This window comes from Bacillus rossius, unplaced genomic scaffold, assembly GCF_032445375.1.
Source record: "Bacillus rossius redtenbacheri isolate Brsri unplaced genomic scaffold, Brsri_v3 Brsri_v3_scf91, whole genome shotgun sequence".
Lineage (NCBI taxonomy): Eukaryota > Metazoa > Arthropoda > Insecta > Phasmatodea > Bacillidae > Bacillus > Bacillus rossius.
The window spans coordinates 11,059-35,000 of NW_026963151.1; the positions used below are offsets into that span (position 1 = coordinate 11,059).

General features: G+C 48.8%; 1 protein-coding gene across 1 annotated transcript in view; it reads left to right on the forward strand.

Moving 5' to 3' along the window:
- The first annotated feature begins 19,255 nt into the window (after positions 1-19,255).
- The window catches only part of LOC134545986 (histone H2A), a 6,456-nt gene continuing 1,769 nt past the window's right edge, over positions 19,256-23,942 (forward strand). The window contains exon 1 of the mRNA XM_063388657.1: positions 19,256-19,327. Within this exon, the coding sequence (XP_063244727.1) occupies positions 19,277-19,327 (51 nt within the window). The 5' untranslated portion in view covers positions 19,256-19,276. The remainder of the gene's footprint in view (positions 19,328-23,942) is intronic.

Consider the following 23,942-nt stretch of genomic DNA (forward strand, 5'->3'; position numbering starts at 1 on the left):
GCCTCGCTTTCTGCCATCTCGACAGCGTCGCTCATGTCGTCGTGGTAGCCTACGCTCGGGTCCACCCACTGACCGTCCCCCGGGGCTAAGTTAGCCGGGTTCTGGCTAGGCTATAGGGGAGCTAGCTCCCCGGGTGTTGCCGAGTTGTTGGTTGCCAATAACTTACTTAACCGCAGCTCACTCTTACCGCCTGTGCGCATGTAGCACACAGGCACCTTTCAGTACACCGCTGGGTAGCACTAAGAAGTGCTAACCACAGCTTGGGCGTCGTTGATCTGGAAGGTCACGTCGAGCAGCTCCGGGACACGTCCGTCCTCCACGAAGGCGCAGCTGGAACTCCTTCTCCTTTTCTCTCTTTTTTTTTTTTTTTTTTTTTTCCTAACCTAACTAAAAACTAAGTGTGTTTGGGAGGGGTCCGGGTTAGGAGGGACTTAAGTGCGTCTCAGGCCGAAGCCTATACGCTCTACTCATGCAGGGAGTACCATGCAGACAAGGGAGCATGCATATTGTGCTAAGGAGGGGATTGGCCAGCCATGGCTGCGATTGGCGCCATGACTAACTCCCCTCACTTGACTATTCTAGACTAATACTAGAGATAAGTTGGGCCCAGGTAAAACCTCCATAGACAGAGGGAAAACCCTGGGCACTCACATGCGGGATGCAAATTTCATGCATTAATAGCAAGCAGGTTGGCTACGGGAACAGAGGGATGGTTCAGGAAGAAGAGTTGGACAGAGTAGAAAGTCACTACTTAGCAAGTTTGGGAGGGAACTTGGACTTTTTGTCCGCATTTAGCTTTATTTGGTTGGGTACTGGTCTTTAGGGGGCGACTTCGTCGTTTCCCACCTGGCTGCCAGCTAGCTTGGTGTTTGAGAAGGGGAAAAATTTGTGTTATGTATATATATATATATATACACGCTCAGGCATATATACATACATATACACAAACATACATATGGTTGGTATGCATGTTGTGTGTGTGCGATGTCACACTAGTTGCAATGGTAGCTGGTATTCAAAATCTCATGCCATCAGAAACACGACCGGCACTGGAGGTGAGGCCTGCCAGGCGAGCCATGCCCATCAGGCATAAAGAGTCAGCCCTAACAACACAGGCAGTGAACCCTGAAGCAGGTTAGAACATACACCTGCGTGCTTCGGACCATTTTGAATAAGCATCATGTTTGGTTATCACATGTATTACAGCCATCTGTGTGTTTATTTAGGTGTAATTCAAAATCTCATGCCATCAGAAACACGACCGGCGCTGGAGGTGAGGCCTGCCAGGCGGGCCATGCCCATCAGGCATAAAGAGTCAGCCCTAACAACGCAGGCAGTGAACCCTGAAGCAGGTTAGAACATACACCTGCGTGCTTCGGACCATTTTGAATTATTATAATCATGTTTGGTTATTACATAATCACATAATTAATTGTCATGTATGATAATTAGGGCGCAAATGTTCTTAATTTACTTAACTTATACTAAGGGGGTGAAACCTTAAATTTATATTAATTTAACGTTTACTTATTATTTAAGAGCTGCCAGCATACATGTGTATTGTGCGAGAGTGTAAAACTGCGCGATTCTTAAGCAGAATTTTCTCGCCAGTCCGCAACCACAGAGTTGGGGTCGGGCCTCGGCTGAGCGCAGGTGCGCTGTGATTGGCCGGAGCCTCCAGCCAATCACGGGCCACTACGGTGGTCGATGCGCCAGGATGGATTTCGGGCGTTTGTATTTTTGTGTTTCGTCGGGATCATAATTTCCGAGTGAGGAAATATGCGGATTTAAACTATTTACGCATTTATCGTAAAAAGTTTGTGTTGTACGCAAATATCTGGTTACCCAATTTTCTGGTTGCGGACGGTTCAGAAAATTCTCGATGCCTTGCTCACGTAGGGAGCAGCGCACTTTGGACAGCGAAAGTAATGTAGGGCTTCTTTAGCACTGATTTTTCAATGTTTTCTAAATGTCAGCAGTCTACGATGACATAATGGGCAGTTCCACTAATAGTGTAATTTTTTTATGGCAGCTGCACTGTTTAATTTGCACTGCGAGCTGTTTAAATTTACTGCTACACCAAACAGGGAACTTTTTATTTGCAGATGTTATTCAAGGAATCAAATACGTAATTTGTGCTGGAATCACTTGAAAATGGTTAAATTAACTTAGGTATACTTTAGTGTATAGTATGCTGAAAATGTGGAGATAATTTCATGAAGGCTGTTTGCTGTGGAAGCACTAGCAAATCACCTTGTTCAGTGCCACCTGGAATGGCTTTCTTCGTGCACCTCCAAGGATGATGTGATTATTATTGTGAGTAAATTTTGTTTACATTTTCATTGTGTGAATAATAAAACTTTTAACTGTACACACAACAAGCATTTCACTTGGATCTGATGCATTCTCAAGAGTGCAGTTTCTGTTTAGCTTTTAAAACTGGCTGCCCTTCAATTCACTCAAGGTGCAGATGCAAGTTGCTGATGAAGTATTCCACACACATGCTACATTGGAGAAATATTTTAATAAAAATTAAAACTCTTGCAGGATTTCGAATAAAAACTATCCTATTTATCCCTTCTATGTTTTGGTACTGCGAAATTGAGAGAGGTAAGTAAGTTGTGAGGTTATTTTTACTTGCTTGCATGTGAGGTTAGCAGAGCAAAAATATTTTTGAAATTGCAGATACATGGTCACTTTATTTCGTTGCAAACATTTATAAGCTCGTAATCTTATTTAAAGTCTCCATACTTAATGCGTTTGGAAAACCTTCTTTCTCTCAATTTTACAATGGAACAAAATTTTACTTGTATGTGTACATTAATTCCATCTCTAAATGATGTAGGTTTACGCACCGAGATCAGGTACATTGTAGAGAGAAAAACACACGAGTACCTGCTTATTTTGAAGTTTTAATGAGTATATTAAAAAAAAAAAAAAAACGATAAAAATATAATTGAAAAAGTATATTATTCACGTATTTTTGATGATGAGGGGAGGGGGTGTTTTTGTCCGATGGTCGTTTATCTTTAAAGAAATTTCCGTTGGACCTGTGCGTTCTTGCTCTGCCAATTCTCGAAAAATGAAATATTTTAAGTCGTCTTTTATGTGCTAACTTCATTATATTTGGCTGCATTCGTATTTTTATTAGTTTTGAAACATTCATGTCACGGAAAATAATCATAAACCAGGACAAAAACGTTTTGACTAAATGTTCTAGGTTGGTTGTAAAACATTTTCTTATTTTATTTCACATCGGAAACATCTGTTAAGTTGTAAGCTTTGTAATGAATGCGACAGTCACTTGTTCGCTGAAGTGTTTGTTTAAGAAATTAGTATTGTAAATTTGTTTATGGTCTTGTTAAATGAAATTTTAAGTGAAATCATTTGGGAAAACAGAGGCTACAGGAATTTTCAACACAACTTGATGACCGACGTTGTGACTAGTGTGGGAGTGTGTGCTCGTGTAAATATCAATTTTTCTTACTCCTCGTGCCGGTCAACAGGAAAACAGCGAGTGTGTTATCTCATCGCGGGCGTGTGATTGCGTGTGGTAAATTGTGCTAGGTTAATTACCGCAAAACTCCACTGTGTGCAAATATGTAGTGTGTCGCTGTATGCAAATATTTGGTATGTCTTTTTTTTTTTTTTTTTTCAGGCAATACACACTTTGAATTTTACACAATTTCGATGCTGCAACCTAAGTGTATACATGCGAATAGGATTGCTTAAATGAAAAAGTAAAGTAGGAGGTAAGTGCAAATGTTTCCAGGAGGTTATGCACACACAATCTATTTTATGAATTAATAGTTATTATCTAAGAAAATGATAGAAGATTATAAATAATGTGTGCAGAATAATACAGAATTTGCATGTTACACAAAAAAAAAATATATATATATTCCAAATATTGTTAGCAAAATGCACCTAGATTAGTGAGCTGGATTTTTTTTTTTTTTTTTTTTTTTGTATTTTTGTTCTGTTGATCCCACGTGGAGTCAAGGCTCCGGGATATAGAACATGTATGTGCAGACAATTAATATTTACATGATGCAAGTTACCAAGAAAAAAAATTTCAAAAAAAAAAAATACATAACATGTTACACAATTTAACTTTATGCAAAACATGAAGCAGCTGTTATCACAAGTCCATTCAACAAATTAACAGTTCAATTTCTCTATTATCAATCAAATTAAAGAATAGCTTCAGAGGGTAGGTAGGATATTCTAGAAGAATTTTTTTTACTGTTTTTTTTTTAATACTGGTAAATTGTTTTAGTTATTTTCTGTGATATTAAGTTGTAAAGTTTTACTCCCAAGTAATTTAGTCCATTTTCAAATCGCCTAGTGTTATGTTCAACTATCCTCAATTTACTAGCATTTCTGGTGTTATACCTATGTGCGAATATCTAAAAAAAAAAAAATAAAAAAAAAAATAATAATTTTTTTTTTCTTCTTTTTCTTAAGAATGAATAAAAAGTTTCTAGAACATATTCATTTATGGCAGTCAGGACTTTAAGTTTTTTGAATTTTGGTCTGCAGTTAGATGATTTTTTATCTTTTGTTATTATTCTAATAGCTCCTTTTTTTTTTTTTTTTTTCCCAATGTTATATGGCAGAAAGAGTAGAGCTATGGCTACTGTGACATCATGCATTGATGGGAAGGTTATTGTTGGATAACAAAAATTTAGATGATATAATTTTTATTTTTTTCCATACACAACACATTGCAGGTACAATTTTACAGGTTACAGCTGTACCACCTCTAGTATTGCTGCCGACCATCCAACAAATGAGCACACTAAACAGGCATTGATGACATTGTTATCAACGTCTTTTTGAATCTCTCATTATTATACATAACTGCCCACTGAAACAGAGAAACTTCAAAATAGGTGTGTGAGTGTGTGTTTATATATATATATATATATATATATATATATATATATATATATATACACATACATACATACATATACACTTATATATTTATTTTTTCACTTTGAATTTTGTATGAGGTATACACATGCAAAGATTCACAGCTGCTGGGTGGGTGAGTGAGTGAGTGAGTGAGTGAGTGATTGATTGATTGATTGATTGATTGATTGATTGATTGATAGAGAGAGAGAGTGTGTGTGTGTGTGTTAGGGGGGGGGGGAAATGTGGTGATTGTGGGGAAAAAAAAAATTGAAAATTGAAATTTTTAAAAAAAATTTTTTTTCTGTAGGGTGCAAAATAGTAGTGCCAACGGCACGTGGTGTTCCCAAGCGGTCACCCATCTAAGTACTAACCACGCTCTACGATGCTTAACTTCGGTGATCGGACGATTGATTGATTGAAAAAGTCTTTTTATTTTACATTTTTGCACTTTACATTACTTATACATTCATTTTTTGGCACCCCAGCACTCAGTGCTCTTTTACCAGCTATTTACATGACTATTTACTAAATTGTTTGATTTATTTACAAAAGCAGAAAATTTTAACATTAAAGGGAAAAGTTTAAAAAACCCTTCAGTCCGGCGGTTGGAGCTAAATAGCTCTATGGTCTCTTGATCTTGATGCACACATTATTCAAAATTGACACTTATTTTATTTACACAGAATATATATTTCACTATTTACAACATAAAAATCACAATAAAAATATACATAATTATGGCACTATGGTTGGCGTCCATATCTATAACACTTTTTCACTATGGTTGGTGTCCTTAATGTCTTCCTGCTTGATTGTTACCCAGTCAGGGTGGTCTGCCAGGGTGGTAGTCTGTGATTAGTTTGTGTGGGTGTGGGTGTTGGATGTCGTGTTGTCCGATGCTGTTGATTAGAGGTGACGGGTGTTGTGCTGCTTTGTGGAAAAAAGTGTCTGCGTATTGTATTACAAGGGCGCGTGGTGATGGAGTGTTTGCGAGAGCATGGAGCTGTGTGTTGGTGACATGTTTGTATTTCCCGAGTGTACGTCTTAGGAGTTTGTTAAAACATGTATTTATCTGGTGGAAGCGGAAGTCGGGTACATGGGCAAATATTACGGAGGCATACAACAAGATGGGGATTATGTACGCCTTGAAGAGGTGCACTCTGTCCATATCTGGCAGGGGGCTGTGGGGACGGAGAATGACGGACAGAGAGTTGTATGCACGGTGGGCCCGGGCAGTGGCAGACGAGAAGTGCGGTGAGAGGCGCAGTGTGCGATCCAGTGTCACACCGAGGTATTTCACTGAGTCGCTCCACTTGATCACTGCGCCTCCCACGAACAGTGCTGGGGGCAGACGGGGGCGTCGTCGGGTGAAAAAGATTGCTTCAGTTTTGGAGGGGTTAGGAAGGATGCCCCAGGAAGTAAAATACGTTGTGACAGTGCGGATGGCCGAGGTCAGCCTGGCTTTTATTAGCAGGGGGTCATGATGGTTGACCATCAGCGCGGTATCGTCCGCGTACATGACAATCGTGCATTCGGGGGGTTTAGGAATGTCGTGCGTATACAAGGAGAATAATAGAGGTGAGAGCGTAGACCCCTGGGGTACTCCTGCAGTGATCTCTCGTGAGGATGAGGTGGACCTTTCCACTCGCACGCGGAACGTGCGGGCTTCTAGGAATGAATGAAGGATGGAGCGAAGTGCAGGGTTGACTCCCAGGAATGCTAGCTTGAGGATAAGGGCCTGGTGATGGACAGTGTCGAATGCACGACTCAGGTCTAGCAACACCATGCCAACATGGTTCCTTTGGGTGAAGTTGAGGGTGATTTGGTCGGTGACATGAGCCAATGCGTGCTGCGTGGACAGTCGCCGCCTGAAGCCGAACTGAAACTCTGGGAGCGGCTGCAGGCGGTCAACCTCCTCCTCCAACCTGGACAGGACTATGCGCTCCGCTACCTTGGATGTCACCGATAGCAGCGATATGGGGCGGTACGATGCTGGTCGATCGGCGGGGCCCTTCCCCTTGAAGATGGGCACTACCGTGGCCTCGCGCCATGGAAGTGGATAGTGACCAGTAATGAGGATGGAGTTGATGATGTTGGTGAGGTAGATGAGAGCTTTACGTGATATGGATTTGAGAAGTCGTGGTGTGATGTCATCGGGGCCTGGGGCGGCATTTGCTCGTACTCGGTCGATCTCCTTCCTGACTTGCCTGGGCGTGGCCAGCTTCAGGGCACCAGGTAGAGGTGGAGGAGGGGGGTGGTAGTGAGTGGGGAGTTTTGATTGGTGTGGTGGAACTGGTGCCGGGGTGAATGAGTTTGCAAAGTGGTCAGCCAAGCACTCAGCTCTGTCACTCCCCGACTCCGCCATGCCACCGTCCGCCTCAAGAGGCGGGATCGCAGACTTGGCGGAGCGTAGGTTGCGAGCGAAGCGCCACACCGAGCCATTCGCAAGCGACAGTGCACGTAGCCGCTTTACTTCGCTCGCCGACACCCATTCAGCGACGGCCACTCTGCACCTTCGGAAGAGTGCATTGTAGCAGTCCCTGTCTGGCTGCAGGCGGGTCCGCTGCCAACGGCCACGAGCCTTGTTGCGTGATGAGATGAGTTGTTTGATGTTGTTTGGGAGTGGGGCCCCGAGTGGGTGTGGCTTGACTTGGGGGATGTGCAGTGAAGCTGAGGTGATGATGGTGTCTGCAAAGTGAAGAACATGTTGGTCAAGTTCTTCCTTTGAGCGGGCTTTACGTTGCAGATCTAGCTGCTGGTCCATGGCTGTTCGGTAGGCTTTCCAGTCAGCCAGCCTGTAATTAAAGATGAGATTTGTGACTGTGGGGGTGACTGTTGTGTCTAGTGTCCCCATGACGGGGAGGTGGTCAGACGTCAGGGCGGTGCTGACAGTAAGGGGGTTGACCCTTGGTAGTGGGGTACTAACCACCAGGTCCAGTACGCTGGGGCTGCCAGTGTGGAAGTAGGGGTAGTAGGTAAAAGTGTCAGGGTAATGAAGGGTTAGCATGGTTTCTTTAAGGTACTTGCGTAGGGCAATACCTTTACTGTTGTTACTGAGACAGCCCCAGGAGGTGTGCCTAGCATTGTAGTCACCTGCTAGGATCACACGTGAGTCGAGCCGGCGGAGGCTGGTGAGGTCCTCTGCCGGGAGTGGTGTGGTTGGTGGAATGTAGAGGGCCACGGCAGTGAGAGGTGTGGGGTTCGTGTGCAGTCTAACCGCCACCGCTTCCACATGTTGCAGTTGTGGTGTTTGTCGCCTGTGGTGCGACAGGGTTTGACGCACAAGAAGGGCCACACCTCCATGTACACCATCCGATCGATCAGCCCGGTGCGTCACATATCCTGGTATCACGAGCGGAACGCCAGCCCTGAGCCAGGTTTCTGTCAAGAATACCAGATCTGGTTTGTGGGATGAGATGAGGTGATTAAACTCTGTGGTCTTGTTGACAATGCTGTTGCTATTCCAGACAATGAATTTAAGGGAAGGCATTAGCAAGGGCAGAGAACGTTGAGAGTATGACTGTGCACTTCTCGTCGTAGTTCTGCGCTGTTTTGAACTTTCTGGTGGCGTCAAGGAAGAATGGAACCCATTTAAGTAAGTTAAGTTCTTTGATCATTTTAATAAGTTCGGTTAGTTCTCCAATGATGTTGGGTTCCACGTTAGGTGTTTGATTATTAGTTTGGGGTTGGCTGATTTTTTGTTGGCGGGGTGGGGGGTTGGGTGGGGCGCGGGTGTCGCGGCATTGGGCTTGGTGTTGTGTTGGTTGTTGTGGAGCTGGTGTGTTTGCTTGCGCCTTGAATGACTTCAGAGCGCTTGCGAACGTGTTACGGGGTGGTTGTAGTGGTGGGAAGGTTGTGGTGACTTTTGCGTGTTCGCCAGTGCGTGGTTGAGTGTTGTGTGTTACCTTGGTCCTGAGCAAGGCCATCCTGACTGGGCAGTCCTTTGCAGCTGCGTGGTGTGACGTTTCTGGCAGGCGGTGTTCCACACAGTTGACGCAGGTTGGCGGGTCGTCTCTGGTCCTGGTGCATTCGGTGGTTGGGTGATCCTCTGGGCAGCGCACACACCTGGGGCGCATGTCGCAGCAGTACGAGGAGTGCCCCCAGCGTTGGCATTTTACACATCGTTGTAGTTCTTGCTGGCCCCGGTATGCCTCGAACTGCACACGCACATGGTCCAGGCATTGCGCGCCCAGCACGGAGGACAGCTGAGTCGTGCCGTTCAGAGACACGAGGAACAGCGGGACAGGTACTGTTTCCCCTCCTGGCATTCTTCTGTCCATTCTGGTTATAGCAGCCACGTTCAAGCCCTTGGCTTCGATTTGCTGGGCCAGTTCGGTGAGGTCACTGTCTACACTGAGGCCACGGATGACGAAACGGCTGTTACGTTGGTCGGGCCTCGGGTGTGTGAAGCATTCGAAACCTCTGTCCTTCAGGAATTTCAGTAGGTTTTCGTGGTCTGCACACGTTGCGGTTCTGATTTTGATATTGTATCTGGTGGCAGTGATGGTGTAGTGCTGTATTAGTTTGTCTAGTTGAGGCTTCAGTTGCAGGAATGCCTTGTCCAGGCCAGTTTTGACGGTCACCGGGGGCATTGTGAGTTTCGGTGTTGTTGTGGCGCTGGTCTGCGCCTGGGGCGGGGTCGGTGTCTTGGGGGCATTTTGGCGTAGCTGCAGAGGTCTCGTCACATTGTGAGGCGCCTTGCTCGTGCTGGGCTGAGGTGATTGGGGGTGATCGGCATCGTCATCTTCTTCATTTAGCCCCGCGAACCTGTTTGTTTTGGCCAGGCTGTGTGATCGAGGGCTGTCTACCAGGTGTGCAGACTTCCTCTTCATGGTGTCACTCCTTGTGACAGTTTGCCATCCCAACTCCATTTGCGAGGGTGGTGGTGTTGGTGTGCGCAAATTGATTGTGCTGCTTGTCATGCTGTGTGTTGCGCTATATCTGTGAATATAATTATTATACTCAGTTTCACCCATGATGGGTGGAATTGCTTCGCCGACATTGAAAGTATTGGATTGAAGGTCAGTTTTGTCGCAGACAATGTGAGGGTGGTCACTTGTTGGCTCTTCTTCGATAGCTCGTAAGTGAACACGCAACATCATAAAATTATCGTTGTCATTTTCTACCCAGTAATAACTGTCATTGTAGAAATATATACATGAGTCGTCTACAAGTTCATTTTTTGCTGGGCAGAACAGTTCAAATCCACAGTTAGTTTCAACAGACATTTCGCTAACATTTACAGATGCTGGAGGTTTGGCGGCCATGTTGCTTTCAATGTCAATTGAGGTGCCAATATTATCAGATAATTTTGTATCATGTAATTTATGTCGGATTAAATTCATGGTATGCAGTGCTACACTTACTGGTTTAGTATTATTTTCCGAAGTGGGAAAGCACCCGATCGCGGGAGTGTCTCTATGGTTAACATGTTCTTTGCTTGACCTACTTTTGTCATTGTTTATGTACATACACGATCTTATTTATACAGTTTGCGGGAATAATCGGCAATGCCGCGTCTCACCTTTATTTGTGCTCATGCAGTGGTGCTTGCAGAACACGAATTTCACACGAAAATAGCACTCGCGGCACTTTATTTACGAAAAATTGCGAAAATCGCGGCACCGATTTTCGCGCGCACTACACTCGGACGAGAACCGGTGTGTTCATCGTGATATGGCCGTTGGCAATGATATAGATGTTTTTTTTTTTCAGTTTGTATTTGCCACTCGAAATAGCTATACCAGGTGTGATTGTTACAAACAACAGGAGAAATCGTGTAATGAACACTCTTTTACTTCCCCCCCCCCCCCCACACACAACACCCACCACCCTCACCATCCCAACCACCAAAGCCCTCTTCAAAATACACTCTCACACACACACACACACACACACACAAACCCACACTCTATAACTGATGAACATTACCATAACTTCTTAAAGCCATTAGATAATATTTAACTCAAGAAAGGTATTGTGATATGTTTAAAGAAAGAAAGGTGAAACCTTTAACTTTACCAGCAGGTATTAGTATCACTGAGGTATCTTCTAGGTTGTAGCAGCAATAGTAGTAATAATAATAAAATTAAATAAGGTAATAAAAAAGAAAAGTTATACATGTGATCAAATCATGAATGTATAAAACTGGAATGAATTTAAATTTTTTTTATTTTTCTTCATAGGCTGTTTTGAAATTGATGAGTAAGTGCCTCTTCTTTTAAATTTTTTAATGCTGAACACTGTTACATAAGAGATGAATGTTTAGAAAATTTAAAAAAAAAAAAAAAAAAAAAAAGCTAGCCCAGCCCCCTCCCCCCCTCACAGAAAATCCAAACAAAAAAAAAACACCCTCCTTCAAAACATCACATAATCATCCAGCCAGCAGTGCAGACGAGAAATTTGCACTCGGGGCCGCCATTTTGACGATAAATTCTTGCATGGCACACCAAAGGTAGGAAAGAATTTAAAAAAATAAAAATAATGGGCGAGCACCCACGCGTCTGCCTGTAGAAAATGAAGTTAAAAGTAACATAACCTAAAGACAGGCACACACTAGGGTGCTCCCAGGCGGTTGAGAAATTTTTTCCCGCCAAATGACTTATATATATTATTTATTTTACTGTTTTTGGCAGGGGGCTATGTCGGTCTGTGTGCAAAGTAGTTCCTACTCCCGCCGCCAGGAGCGCGCGCGGTGGGTAGCGATGTTGTTTTTTCTGCTTTCATTTGTTTATTATTTAGAGGGTTAATGCTATGTAAATGTACGCAAGTTTGGTTATGTGTCGGTAGTTGTGCGAGATTTAATTTCCGAAACGAAATTTGACTTTCATCGGCCTGCATTTCTCACTTATTCGGAAAATACATGTGTGTTTATGTATGTATAATAATCGAGTGATTTTGTAATAATTTGGAAGTTTTGTTTGCGTGTGCGATGTGGGGAAGAAAAGGTGTGCACACGAGTCCTAGGGCTATATTTTTTTTTATTGCGAAATATTTACTTCATGTGGTGAAAAATTTTAAATTATTTGTGATGCAAGTGAAATTTTTTTTTTTTTTTTCAGTTGGGTGATGTGTTTGTCCTCGTTTGTGTGCAAGGAAGCAAACATGCTGAAGGTAAGGGGCCATAAATGACACTTTAAAATATTAGTTTACCATTAATTTTGGTTAAATATTAAATTGCCATATAAGTAAAATCATGTCAACTGTTGTATTCCACCCAGTATAAGCTGTTAGTAATGGGTACTTAATATAAATAGAATAAATGTAAGCATTTTCGTCTGCATGAAAATTCACTTTTTTTTTTGGATCCATTTGTACTGTGGGTAGTTAAATAGTACATTATGTTGTTTTTACTTCGAAGTACAAAACATCTTGTGCATGATTGCAAATTCAAACGCAGTTAAGCATAATATGAATTCGAATTATGTGTGTGTGTGTATATATATATATATTTTTTTTTCAGTTTTTTTTTTTACTGTGTCCAGTTTTAGCACAAATGGAATTATTTTCAAAGTGAATCGATGCAACTGGTCTTTGCCATTAATATTGATATATGATCTAACTAAATTAAATAGAAAGGATTTTTTTATTTATTTTTTTATATATATAAATATAAATATATTTGTAGCAATGTACTAATGACCACAGAAGTAAGCAAAAAAAAAAATATATATATATATCTCAGCCAGTAAACCATGCGTCTTAAAGACTTTTTTTAATGAAAATATTTCTGCCTTGGTTAAGCTTACATTTACTATCATAGGGATTGAGGGAATTGTAGAACAGCAGCAGAAGCATTTCCTTTCATGATCATGTTCTTGGTCCTGAAAAGGACCGTTTATGTAAGCATGTGCACACCAGACCTGCTCACTTGGAGCTGGTGTATTTGGTGACAGCCTTGGTGCCCTCGCTGACAGCGTGCTTGGCCAGCTCCCCGGGCAGCAGCAGTCTCACGGCCGTCTGTATCTCGCGGCTGGTGATGGTGGAGCGCTTGTTGTAGTGGGCGAGGCGGCTGGCCTCTGCCGCGATGCGCTCGAAAATGTCGTTCACGAAACTGTTCATGATGCTCATGGCCTTAGATGATATGCCAGTGTCCGGATGAACTTGCTTCAACACTTTGTAGATGTAGATTGCGTAGCTTTCCTTCCTCTTGCGCTTCTTTTTCTTGTCGCCCTTCGAGATGTTTTTCTGGGCCTTGCCCGCCTTTTTGGCTGCCTTACCGCTCGTCTTGGGGGGCATCGTAGGTCTGAGCTGTGCCGCTGTCGCTAGATGAGTGAGACGGGAATTTTTTTTTTTTTTTTTTTGCAATAGCCCCTCCACGCTAAAGCCAGTCCCACACAACCGAAGTGATTGTGGGCCCTCCTATAAAAAATGGGAGTGATGTGACGAGAGGAAATTTATGCGTGCCAGGTGGGACCTATACGCTTACTTTAGATACTGAAAAAATGCCAGTGCCACTCCCCACTCCTGCGGGGGAGGGGGGAGTAGCGCGGCGACGTGCGTCTGGCGCGAAGCAAGACTGCAGGAGCACGGGAATTAGTGCTCCGGCAGGCATAGGGGTTTAGCAAATGGGTTGGCAGCAGTAAACCAGCGATCGCACTGGAGGAAACCTGCTACCCGGTAGTGAAATTGTCCGCCCGGATATCCCAGAGGGGAGGAGGGGGAAAATTGGATAAGGTATAACGCATCTGCCTGGGATGGCCAGATGCGTTATGTTGGTGTAACCTGGTTACTTGTACATGGCAGGAACATGGAATTTGAAGATTGGTCTCAGCAACGCCGAGTGCGCCAGTCCGTCGGCGCGACCTGCAACTAAAATAACATAAACGTAAGAGTACACAGCACATGATGATTCATGCTGCGAAATTACAGGAGATCGTGCAGTGGGGACCTGACACAGGCACTGTGGTTGGCGTCTCTGTGACACATAGGACGGGGTTGTTAGATTTTATGACGAGAAAAAATTTTTAATCGTAGCACTAAAATCTAACACTGTGAAGAAATAACACTGAAAGAAATTTTATTTATGTTGCGAAAGAATTTTTGTAACACTAAATAATTTTTAATGGGTTTTGGGGTGGCAATCTTGGGGAGAAAATGATGTACTCTGCAGTCGGCGAGTCGCTGTGGCAGGGGAAGGGAGTTGCTAAAATTAGGACGAGAAAGAATATTAATCGTAGCACTAATATCTAACACTGGGAGGAAGGAACACTTGGGAATATTTAATTTTACGTTGCGAAATAATTTTTAACACTAATTATATACAGTGGGTGCTGTGGAGGGCAAACTTGGGGAGAAGCTGACGATCTCTGCAGTCGGCGCGCCGCTCACATGGCTGCAGGCACTATGGGCGGTGTCTCTGCATACACTGTAGCGAAGCACAAGGCAGAAGATCGTTGGAATGTGGTGTGATTGATTGCGTGAGAGTTGCTAAATTCGATGGTAAAAGACCGAAGCACTAGGTGTAGTGCAGAAAAAGTTGTAATGAAAACTGAAGTGACTTCTCTGCGCGGGCGCACGGGAATGGAACTAAGTGAAAGTTTTCTATACCGTCCGCAACCGCGCGCGACTACCTCGAGCCACGCCCCCTCGCGCGCTCGCAGCCAATCAGCGCTGTTCCGGTCGGTGGTTGTGAATTTCTTGTGTGCGCTGCCGCGGAATTACGGCGGCTTCTCGCACAACACGTGTTTTGGTCTCTTGTGTGTTCTTGAATCTTCAGGTTTATATTTTCCAAGGCTACGAATGAGTGGATTGGAGTGTGTGGCAGATTGGGAATAAAAAGATGACGATAGTTTAAAGTATATTCGCTGAAGTGTGTCCATGTGTAGCTCCTTGTGTATGAGTGCTGTGGGGACATAGATAGGCACTTGTGCGACTCTTCTGAGAGCTTTATTTTGCGCAGATTGCAGTGAGCGGAGATTTGTGTTGGAGGCATAGCTCCAAGCTGGGGCTGCATAGGTCATAATAGGCCTTATACATGCCTGATATAATAGCTTACCGTTTGTTGTGGAGATGCTGCTCTTGTGATTTAGGAGAGGATATAATTGCGCGAGCCTCGCATAGGCCTTGGCTCGTTTGTTTTGAATGTGTTGTTTCCATGTAAGCCTGGCATCCATGAGTACACCCAGGTATTCCACACAGGGGTAGAAAGAGATTTCGGCATTGAAAAGTGATAGTAGTGGCAGATGTTCTGGAACATGGCGCTTGGTAAAAATAATGGCCTTTGATTTTCCTACGTTGACTGCAGTTTTCCACTTTGTAAACCATTGCTGCAGTAGGTTTAGTGCTGCCTGTACTCTCTGCAGTGCAGCCGCAGGCCTCACAGAGCTTGAATATAGCATCGTATCATCTGCATAGCACGCTACTTCTACCCCCTGTGGGAAGGCTGGGAAGTCTGCCACATAGATGTTGAATAATAAGGGGCCTAGAACACTGCCCTGTGGTACACCAGCCTTGATGGTACGGCGTGTAGAGGTGGCACCTGGGATGCAGGCATGGAAGTGTCGTTCATGTAGGTAAGAATCTAGTGTGCGGACATATGTGTCAGGGATGTGTGCTGTGTGAAGTTTATAGATTAGGCCTTCATGCCACACACGATCGAAGGCCTTTTCTATGTCTAGAAATGTCGCAGCAGTGTACTGTCTCCAGTCAAATGATAGTGTGATCTGTTCAACTATCCGCACCAGTTGGTGGGTTGTTGAGTGCCCCGCTCTGAAACCGAACTGGTAATCAGGGAGAGTGTGATTTTGTTCCAGATTTTGTTGGATGCGGCTGGTGAGGATTTTCTCAGCTATTTTTGAAAGTGTATTGAGGAGGCTGATGGGACGATAGCTGTTAGGGAGGCGGGGATCTTTACCAGGCTTGGGGAGTAGGACGACTTTGGCGTTTTTCCACACAGTTGGCCATGTATTGGTGTTTAGTATGCCATTTATGCAGGTGGCTATTGCCTGCAGAGCTGGGTCCTGTAGTTGTTTTAGGACGATCGTAGGTATCTTGTCCATGCCAGGTGCCTTGTTGTTTTTTAGTGATTTTATTACTCTCCTCACTTCCTCAGGAGAGGTGAGTACAGGCTCCTCCAGGAGGGGTGAGTTCCTGATTTGGCTGACCTGGTCATTTACATGTATTTCATGCTCTGGATCTGTGGGCTGTACGTTTGGCTGGAAGGCAAGTTCTTGGCTGTCCGCCAGCGCTGCCACTTTGTCTGTGGGTGTGTAGGCGACGCCTCCAGTCGGGAGTTGGATAGGAGGGATAGTGATAGGTTTTTTGGAGAGTGATTTGGTTAGTTTCCAGAGGGAGTTGTCCTTTGTGGTGAGGTTGAAAAGTTTCTCGTCCCATACTCTGGCCCTATGAAGTGCGAGCTGATTGTTTACTTCTGTCTGCAGGTGTTGAAAAATCCTCTTCAAGGCTGGGCATCTGTTTCTCTGCCATCTCCGACGTGCTTGGTTCTTGTCTGTGATGAGCTCCTTTATGTAGAGTGGAAGTGTCGCCGGGTCAGCTGTTCGTTTTGAAAGTGGGACAGATACATTTATGGCTTCCGCAACTACCTGTGTGAGGGAGGTGGAATAGGATTGGAGGTCATTTGGGGAGGAAATGATGGCAACAGGATTAATGTGTTTTTCAATGTAGCTATTTAATTTATTCCAGTTTGCTTTATGGTAGTTGCGGCTTGTTTTAGGTTGCGTTGCTAGCGAGTCGGTATTTTCAAGCGTAGCAATAACTGGCATATGATCTGAGTGAAGCTCGTAGATTACTTCTAGTTCATAAATAAAATTTGTGTTCATATAAATGGTTATGTCTAGTACATCTGGTGTCTGGAGTGAGGAGGTGGGGTAGCGGGTGGGGTGATAGGGAGCGCACACCATGTATGTGCTCTGTTCCTGGTGTCGAAACAATGTGTGTCCATTTGCAGTGACCCGTGCGCAGTTCCAGGAGGGGTGCTTGGCGTTTAGGTCCCCTAGCAACAGAAAGGAGGGTGTGAATGTTGCCAGAGCCTGCAGGTTTTCTGTTTTTAATGATTTTCCTGGTGGGGCATAGGCAGCAATGACTGTGCAGGGCCTGCCATTTATAGTGACTGAGGCTGCTACTGCCTCCATCATGCCTAGGTCTGGAGTTTGTATAGTGTGGTGTAAGATGGTGGATTTTATTGCTAGAGCAACCCCTCCCCCCTGGGCTGTGCGATCCTTCCTGTGTATAATGTAACCCTGTAGTCTGAATGTGTCTGTGGGTGCCAGGTGTGTTTCTGTAAGAGCTAAAATGTGGATGTCGTGTTCCCGAAGAAATAATTCTAGCTCCTGTGTTTTGTGGCGGACACTGTTTGCGTTCCATGTGGCAATATTTTTGATGGTGATGGTATGATTAATGTGTGGATGCATGTGCAACGTCGGACATGGCAGTGATGAGCTCAACTGCAAGGCGGACTCTGTGTTCAAGGGGGACAGTAGTGTCTAGCCAGGCTGTGAGGAGGTTGACAAGTTTTGTGGCTATGTCCATGTGGATTGGTTGTGTTGTGGCAATTTTTGTGAGAGTGCCCTTAAGCACTGAGCACGCCTTGAAGTTAGTGTCTGTCTGCGCTTGCGTAACCTCCATTGGGGGCAGTGGCAGCGGGAGGTTGGCAGTTATTGGTTGCGCCGGCTGGGCAACTGGAACTGGAACAGGCTGGCTGGCAGCAACAGCGGTGGCAGGATGTTGCTGCGCCGGGGCAGGTTGCTGAGTTGGCGCAGTTTGCCTGGCATTTTCACGCAGTGCAGCCTGCAGTTCAGTCAGCCGCGTTTGCTGCGGCTCACTGCTCTTAGGCTGCTGTGCTGGTCTGCGTGGCTCTTGTCTGCGTTGTTGCTGTTGCTGGGGTTGCTGCGTGTGATTGTGGTACGCAGCTCTGGCGTTTCTTTGCCTCTGCCCTCGTTGTTGACGCGGGGACCATGCAAGTGCATCGGGGTAGTCTTCCTCGTCGAGGCCTTGAAACCTATTGTTGGTTTGGGCTGGCCAGTGCTGCTCTCTTGGCAGACTTCTGGCCCCTGAATCTGGCATTGTGGCCCTGTTGGCAGTTTACGCATTTTGGCGGATTTGAGCAGCCCTGTTGGTGCTTGTGCGGCCCTGCACACTGGGGGCACGCGATCCTGAAATGGCATTGCTTAGACACATGCCCGAGCTGGCAGCAGTTGCCACACTGCAATGGCGCATTTGGGTGCAGGTAGTCGACAATGCGTACTCTGAGTCCAAATACATATTTAATTTGGTTGATTTTATCTTCGCTGCCCTGCGGCACATCCAGCAGGAACATGTTGAGGGCGCGCCTGTTGAAGTCATACATTTGATGAATGACTACGACAGGGACATGTTGCGCCAGAAGGTCGCTGGTGATGCGGCTGATGTTGGTGCCGGCAGGAATGTCCTTGAGGACGTACTTGAGGGGCTTGTCCTATGGTGCGCGGGTTACGAAGAATTCGACCCCGGATTCTGAGATGATTCTGAGTCCCTCATGATACATGGGGACTGAAGCGAAGTGGTACATAGTACCCCTCTGAGTGTTTTTTGCCATGAATTTGATGTGGTGTTGCACGAGCTTGTCGTACAAGCATTCGTAGGGCACTTTTGCATTGTGCCACACTGTTATGGGGGCGGACTTGTAGATGGGGGGGTCCGCCTGTGTCTGAGGTTGAGATTGTGTGCCTTGGCTAACAGCTACCGGTGCCGGCAAGGCCGTGTCAGCTGGTGCTGTTGCCATGCAGTTGTCTGGCAACTGGGGGGCATGTGAGGGCCCTGGTTGCTGACCTATACTGAGATATTTGGCCGCGCGGTCATCTAGCTCATTGCTGGACCTTTTAACGCCTGCTCGGTCACTAGCAGTGATGTCCATTTGGCTAACTTGGCCTGTTGCCATTTTTACGAAAAAATTAGAAGCTAGGGAATTATTACGGATCGCCTACCACAAAGGAAGGGAGTGGAGCACCCACTGACCTACGACCCTGGGACTGAGTTAGCCAGGGCCGCGGCTAGGCAACGAGGCGCTGCGCCTCTGGGTGTCACACACTCATATATACAAGCCTATCCGTCGCACGACGCGGTCGTAAAAACTGGGGGTGGAAATCTAACTGAATATGCTCACTGTGGCAGAGCGGAAACTACATGCTCACTGCACGAACGAGTGAGTGATGAGAGTGAGTGAGTGAGTGGAGTGAGACGGGAACTGAATTTTTTTCGTGAAAAGTTTTCTTGGCTTCTTGTTGCGCGACCAATCGGAGCGCTCCGCGGCTCGTGATTGGTCGCGCTCCGCGGAGGGACGTGTAACAAAAGTAATTTCCAGCAGCCGGGGCGCCACTTTCTCGTAGGTTGCGGACCAGTGTACAGCCTATAACTCAACATGTCTGGCAGAGGAAAAGGAGGAAAGGTTAAGGGGAAATCCAAGACTCGCCTCGGCAGTAGTGTTTGCGATCGCTCCAGTGTTCTTGCCTCGTTTCGGTGTTTGTGGTTTCAGTTCGCCATCGAAGTGGTGTTTTTTGTGTTCTGTATTAATTTGTGCACCTGCACAAACGTTTGTGAGTGTCGGCGCGGCGTCGTTTAATTTTAATCAGTGTTTCTGTTCACTTGTCATTATGTAAACAATCTTGGATACTTTCGATTAATCGATTGGGCCTGGACTCGCCTTTCGATTGTGTGGTCCCAATTATTATTTTTTGTGGTCCCAATTATGTGGTCCCGATTTTCTGCACCATAAATTTGTGGTCCCAACTGGAAATGGACAGCGACGTGGTTCCTGCCTCTCCGAACGCCATTGTGGTGGACCATCAGTCTCTTGCGGCCCCGCCATCCTTGCCGCCGCCGCCTGTCATGCCTGGTAAGCACTGGGCCGCGGCGGGCGGGCACCGCTCCAACGTCATCTCGTCCTCCTCGGACTCGGAGGCTGACGTTCTCTCGGCCGAACCCTCTTCGCAAGGTGCTGCCGACCGCCGCAACAGCAAGTACAGCAAGGACGCTGTCAAGGCGATGGTTCGGCGCCAATACTTTGCGGGCCCTCGCCCTGATGGGGTTGGTGGCAGCACACCATCTTCTCGTGCCATCTCCCGGGCTGACACCAGGGAACACCGCCGCCAACAGCAGGCGGAGGTTCTCCACACGAAGCGGCAGGCGGATGCGCATGTGGCGGCCATCATTGACGCTGTCGCGGCGGGGGTGGAACGCCCCTGGTCGCATGGCCGCACGCCTTCCTGGCCTAATGATCTTCACCGCATTGACGCGGAGGAGGTGGCGGATGCTGGTGGGGGGCCCGCCTCCCGCTCTGCCTCCCAGCCGGACATCCATCTTATTCGGCAGGTCGAGGAGACCTGGCGTGGGCTGTCCTCAGGATCGCTGTCTGCCCCCCGACCGGTACCCACCGTTTCCAGCTGCCACACGCCTCGGAGTGCGGCGACGGTTACCACCACGTCCACTGTGATGACCACCACCTCGGTCGCCATCTGCGCCGTGTCGGGGGGCCGCCCGCCGGCCCTGCTTTCCCCTTTGGTTGCTGACGCTGATCCCCCATTTCAAGCCGTCGGGGCAGCGGAGCCCCATCTGGGCCTTTCTCCTGCCGACCCCCGGGCCCCACCTGACCCAGTGCCACGCCGTCCAGCTGCCGGGGTGGTTGCGGCGCCACCGGTGTCTTCGTGCGCCACCTCTTCGGCTCCGCGCACCCCAGTGGTGCCCCCAGGTGGTCCGGCCTCTGCTGGGCCACGCGTCAAGCGTATTCCACCCATCGTTGTGGCCACCCGCCTCACCGCCGATGCACTGCGGGGCAACCGCGAGTTGCGCCGTAAACTTCAAGGGGACTTTACGGTGGACTACCTGCGGGGGTACCCACGGTACCACCCCACCTCTCTTCAAGACAGGGCGGTGCTCATGGAGTATTTCCGCACCCATGGGATCCAGTGCCATACTTTCCCGGTGGCAGGCCGCGCCAAACCGAAGTTAGTCCTGGCTGGTCTGCCCCCCACTGCCGCGGAGGCGTCGGTGTGGGAGGAGCTGGCTGAGGAGGGCGTCCGCCCGGACTCCCTCCGTCGCCTGACGCCGGACTGGGCGGCGGACCGCGGTGTAATCCGGTTCCTCCTTGTCTTTCCGGATGCCGCTCAGCTGGCGAAGGCCCGCGCCCTGAGACACCTGGCTGGGCTCCGCATTCAGTGGGAGGAGTTTCGGGGTGGATCCCGCCCCCTCCAATGCCACAACTGCCAGCGGTGGGGGCACCGGGTGGAGGACTGTGGCCACCCGTTCCGTTGCCTCCGCTGCGTCCGGCAGCATGCCCACGGCGCCTGCCCGAAGACCCCGGAGGAGCCGCCTTGCTGCGTCAACTGTGAGGGGCAGCATCCGGCCAACGCCCGCACCTGCCCCTCCTACTTGAAGTTCCTCGAGCAGCAGCTGCGGCGGAAGGGGCCTTCGCTTCAGCAGCTGCCACGGCCCCAGCCGCCACGCCACCACCTCCAGGACGCCGCTCCCTCCCGGCCATCCATGGCTGCCGTGCCTCCAGATGACTTTCCGTCCTTGCGCCCTCCATCCTCGTACCGTCCTCCGGGGACGCACTCCTATGCGGCGTCTGTTGCCGGTCCTCCGCTGTTTCTGGGGCCCACTCCTTTTGCGGCACAGCTTCCACCTGCCCCTCAGGCCCCCTTCGCCACGCAAGGGCCCCGCCCCGTCCCTCTCCTTCCGGTCGCCCCTCCTGTAGTCTGGTCCTCGCATCGGCCGCCGGGATGGGGTGCAGGGTCTGCGTCGGTCCCCATGGCCTTTGAACCGGCTTCGGCCCCCCTTCCCCCTCTTCCCGAGAGGGGCCCACCTGCTGCTCCTTCCCAGGGGCTGCCCTCGGGTTCGAGGCTGTCTGACACCCGCCCGGTGGGCTCCCGGTCCCCGGGTCAGCCTGACCCGCCCTCCGAGGCCACCCCCCCTTTGGCTGCCTCCTCATGGGCCTCCCTCCATTTGCCTCATTCTGACCTTCCCTCTCACTCGCCTTCCCCACTCCAGGGCCCGCCCCATTCTCACCCCACGGTAGGTCTCACCGGGCCGCAGCAGCCTCCCCCTCCACTCGAACATCCGCCTGGTCCGCCTCCATCCGCTTGCCCCGCCCGTTCTTCGGCCGGTGAGGCATCGCCTCGCAGCGCACCTTCCTTCCTTCCGTCTGCTTCCCTCTCCTCGTCTTCCCACATCCCCTTCTCGGCCTTCTTTGAGACTTACAACTGGCTACAGCACCTCCGTCTCCTCCCGTGGTTGCAGTTGTTTGCCACGGGCATCTACCACATCTCCCAAGCCTCTTCCCCTCTTCTTCAGGCGGAAATATTTTTCCGCACCGTACTCGCCTTTTTGCAGGGTGTGTTCTCCGCCCCCCCTTAAACTGGTCCTCTGGAACGCCCATGGCGTTCGTTCCAAGCAGGCTGACTTCTTCCATTTCCTACATGCCCACCATCCTGACATTGTCTGTTTGACCGAGACTTGGCTGAAGTCCCAGCATCCTTTCTCCCCACCTGGGTATGCCACCATCCGTCGGGATAGGGATGCGCGGGGGGGCGGGGTTGCCCTCCTTGTCCGCGAATCCCTTCCCCATCACCCGCGCGCGCTCCCGCCGCTTCTAAATGTGGAGGCAGTGGCTGCCCGCCTCCGCCTCATCCCACACCCCCTCACTGTGTGCTCGGTCTACTTGCCCGAGCACGGCCCGTTCCCGGCCCGCGGCCTCCAGACGTTATTCCGCATGGATGCCCGGGTGGTGGTAGGGGGGGACTTCAATTGCCGGCATCGCGACTGGGGCTGCTTGTCCACGAGCAATCGGGGTATTCAGCTCCTTCGTGTCGTCCAGGGTTCCTCGGCACTCACCCTTCACTCACCCCCATCTTTCACGTTCATTCCGTGTCACATCCGGCAACGGCCGAGTGTCCTCGACTTGGTTATCACGGTGGGCCCGGTGGCCATGTCGGGGCTCTCGGCTCGCGCCGAGCTCACTTCCGATCATACACCGGTCATCGGTTTCGTGCGTGCGGCTTCCCGCCCTCCTCCTGTGTCCCCCACTTCCTTCGATTTCGCTCGTGCCGACTGGGCCGCCTATCGGGCACATCTGGACGGCACACTCAACCTTCATTTTCACATCTCCTCCCGGCAGCAGTTGGACGAGCACGTGTCCATCCTCACGGACTCGATCCTGGCTGCTGCACGGGCCTCCATTCCCTGTCGTCGCCCGCTCCTGCGGGGCGCGCCCTTCCCGCCGTCTCTGCGCCAGCTCATTTCGGCCCGCAATGCCGTTCGACGGCGCTGGCAGTATCGCCGGACGGGGGACCGCTGGCGGGAGTACGTGGATCTTCGGGCGCGCTGCCGGAGGCTCATCACCGAATGGCTGGCAGCGGAGCGGGTCCGACACATCCAGTCACTGTCATTTCGTTCCGGTTCCATCTTCCGCTATGCACGGGGCCTTCGTTCCACCTCGTCTGTCATGCCGCCTCTGGACGGGGGACCGCGGGGTTTGTGTGAGTCCCCTGCCCAGAAGGCGGAACTCCTGGCGGGCTTCTTCCATTCATCTTTTACCCCCACACTCCCGCCAGGGGTCACGTCGCTCCTCCCGGTCCACTATACCCCACCTCCCCCTCCGCGACCTGGTGATATTCCCTTGACCACCCCAGGGGAAGTGTTCCGTGTCACCTCTCATCTCAAGCTTCGCTCTGCCCCTGGGCCCGACCACATCCATCCGCGGCTGGTCTTCTCCCTTTCCAGGAAGGCCACCGTGTTTCTCACCAAAATCATTAATGGCATCTTCCTCACGGGTCACTTCCCTTCCTCGTGGCAGGCTGCGACCGTTGTGCCCATTCCAAAGTCGCGTGCAGATGCTCACCTTCCCGCGGGCTATAGGCCCATCAGCCTCCTGTCAGTCCTCTCTAAAGTGGCCGAGAGAATCATCCTCCGTAGGTTGGAGCTTCATCTCACCCCTCTCGGTCCCCTTCCTGCATTTCAGTTTGGTTTTCGGCGCGGGCTGTCGGCGCAACACGCCGTGGCGCGCGTCGTTGACCAAATCACCGAAGGCTTCA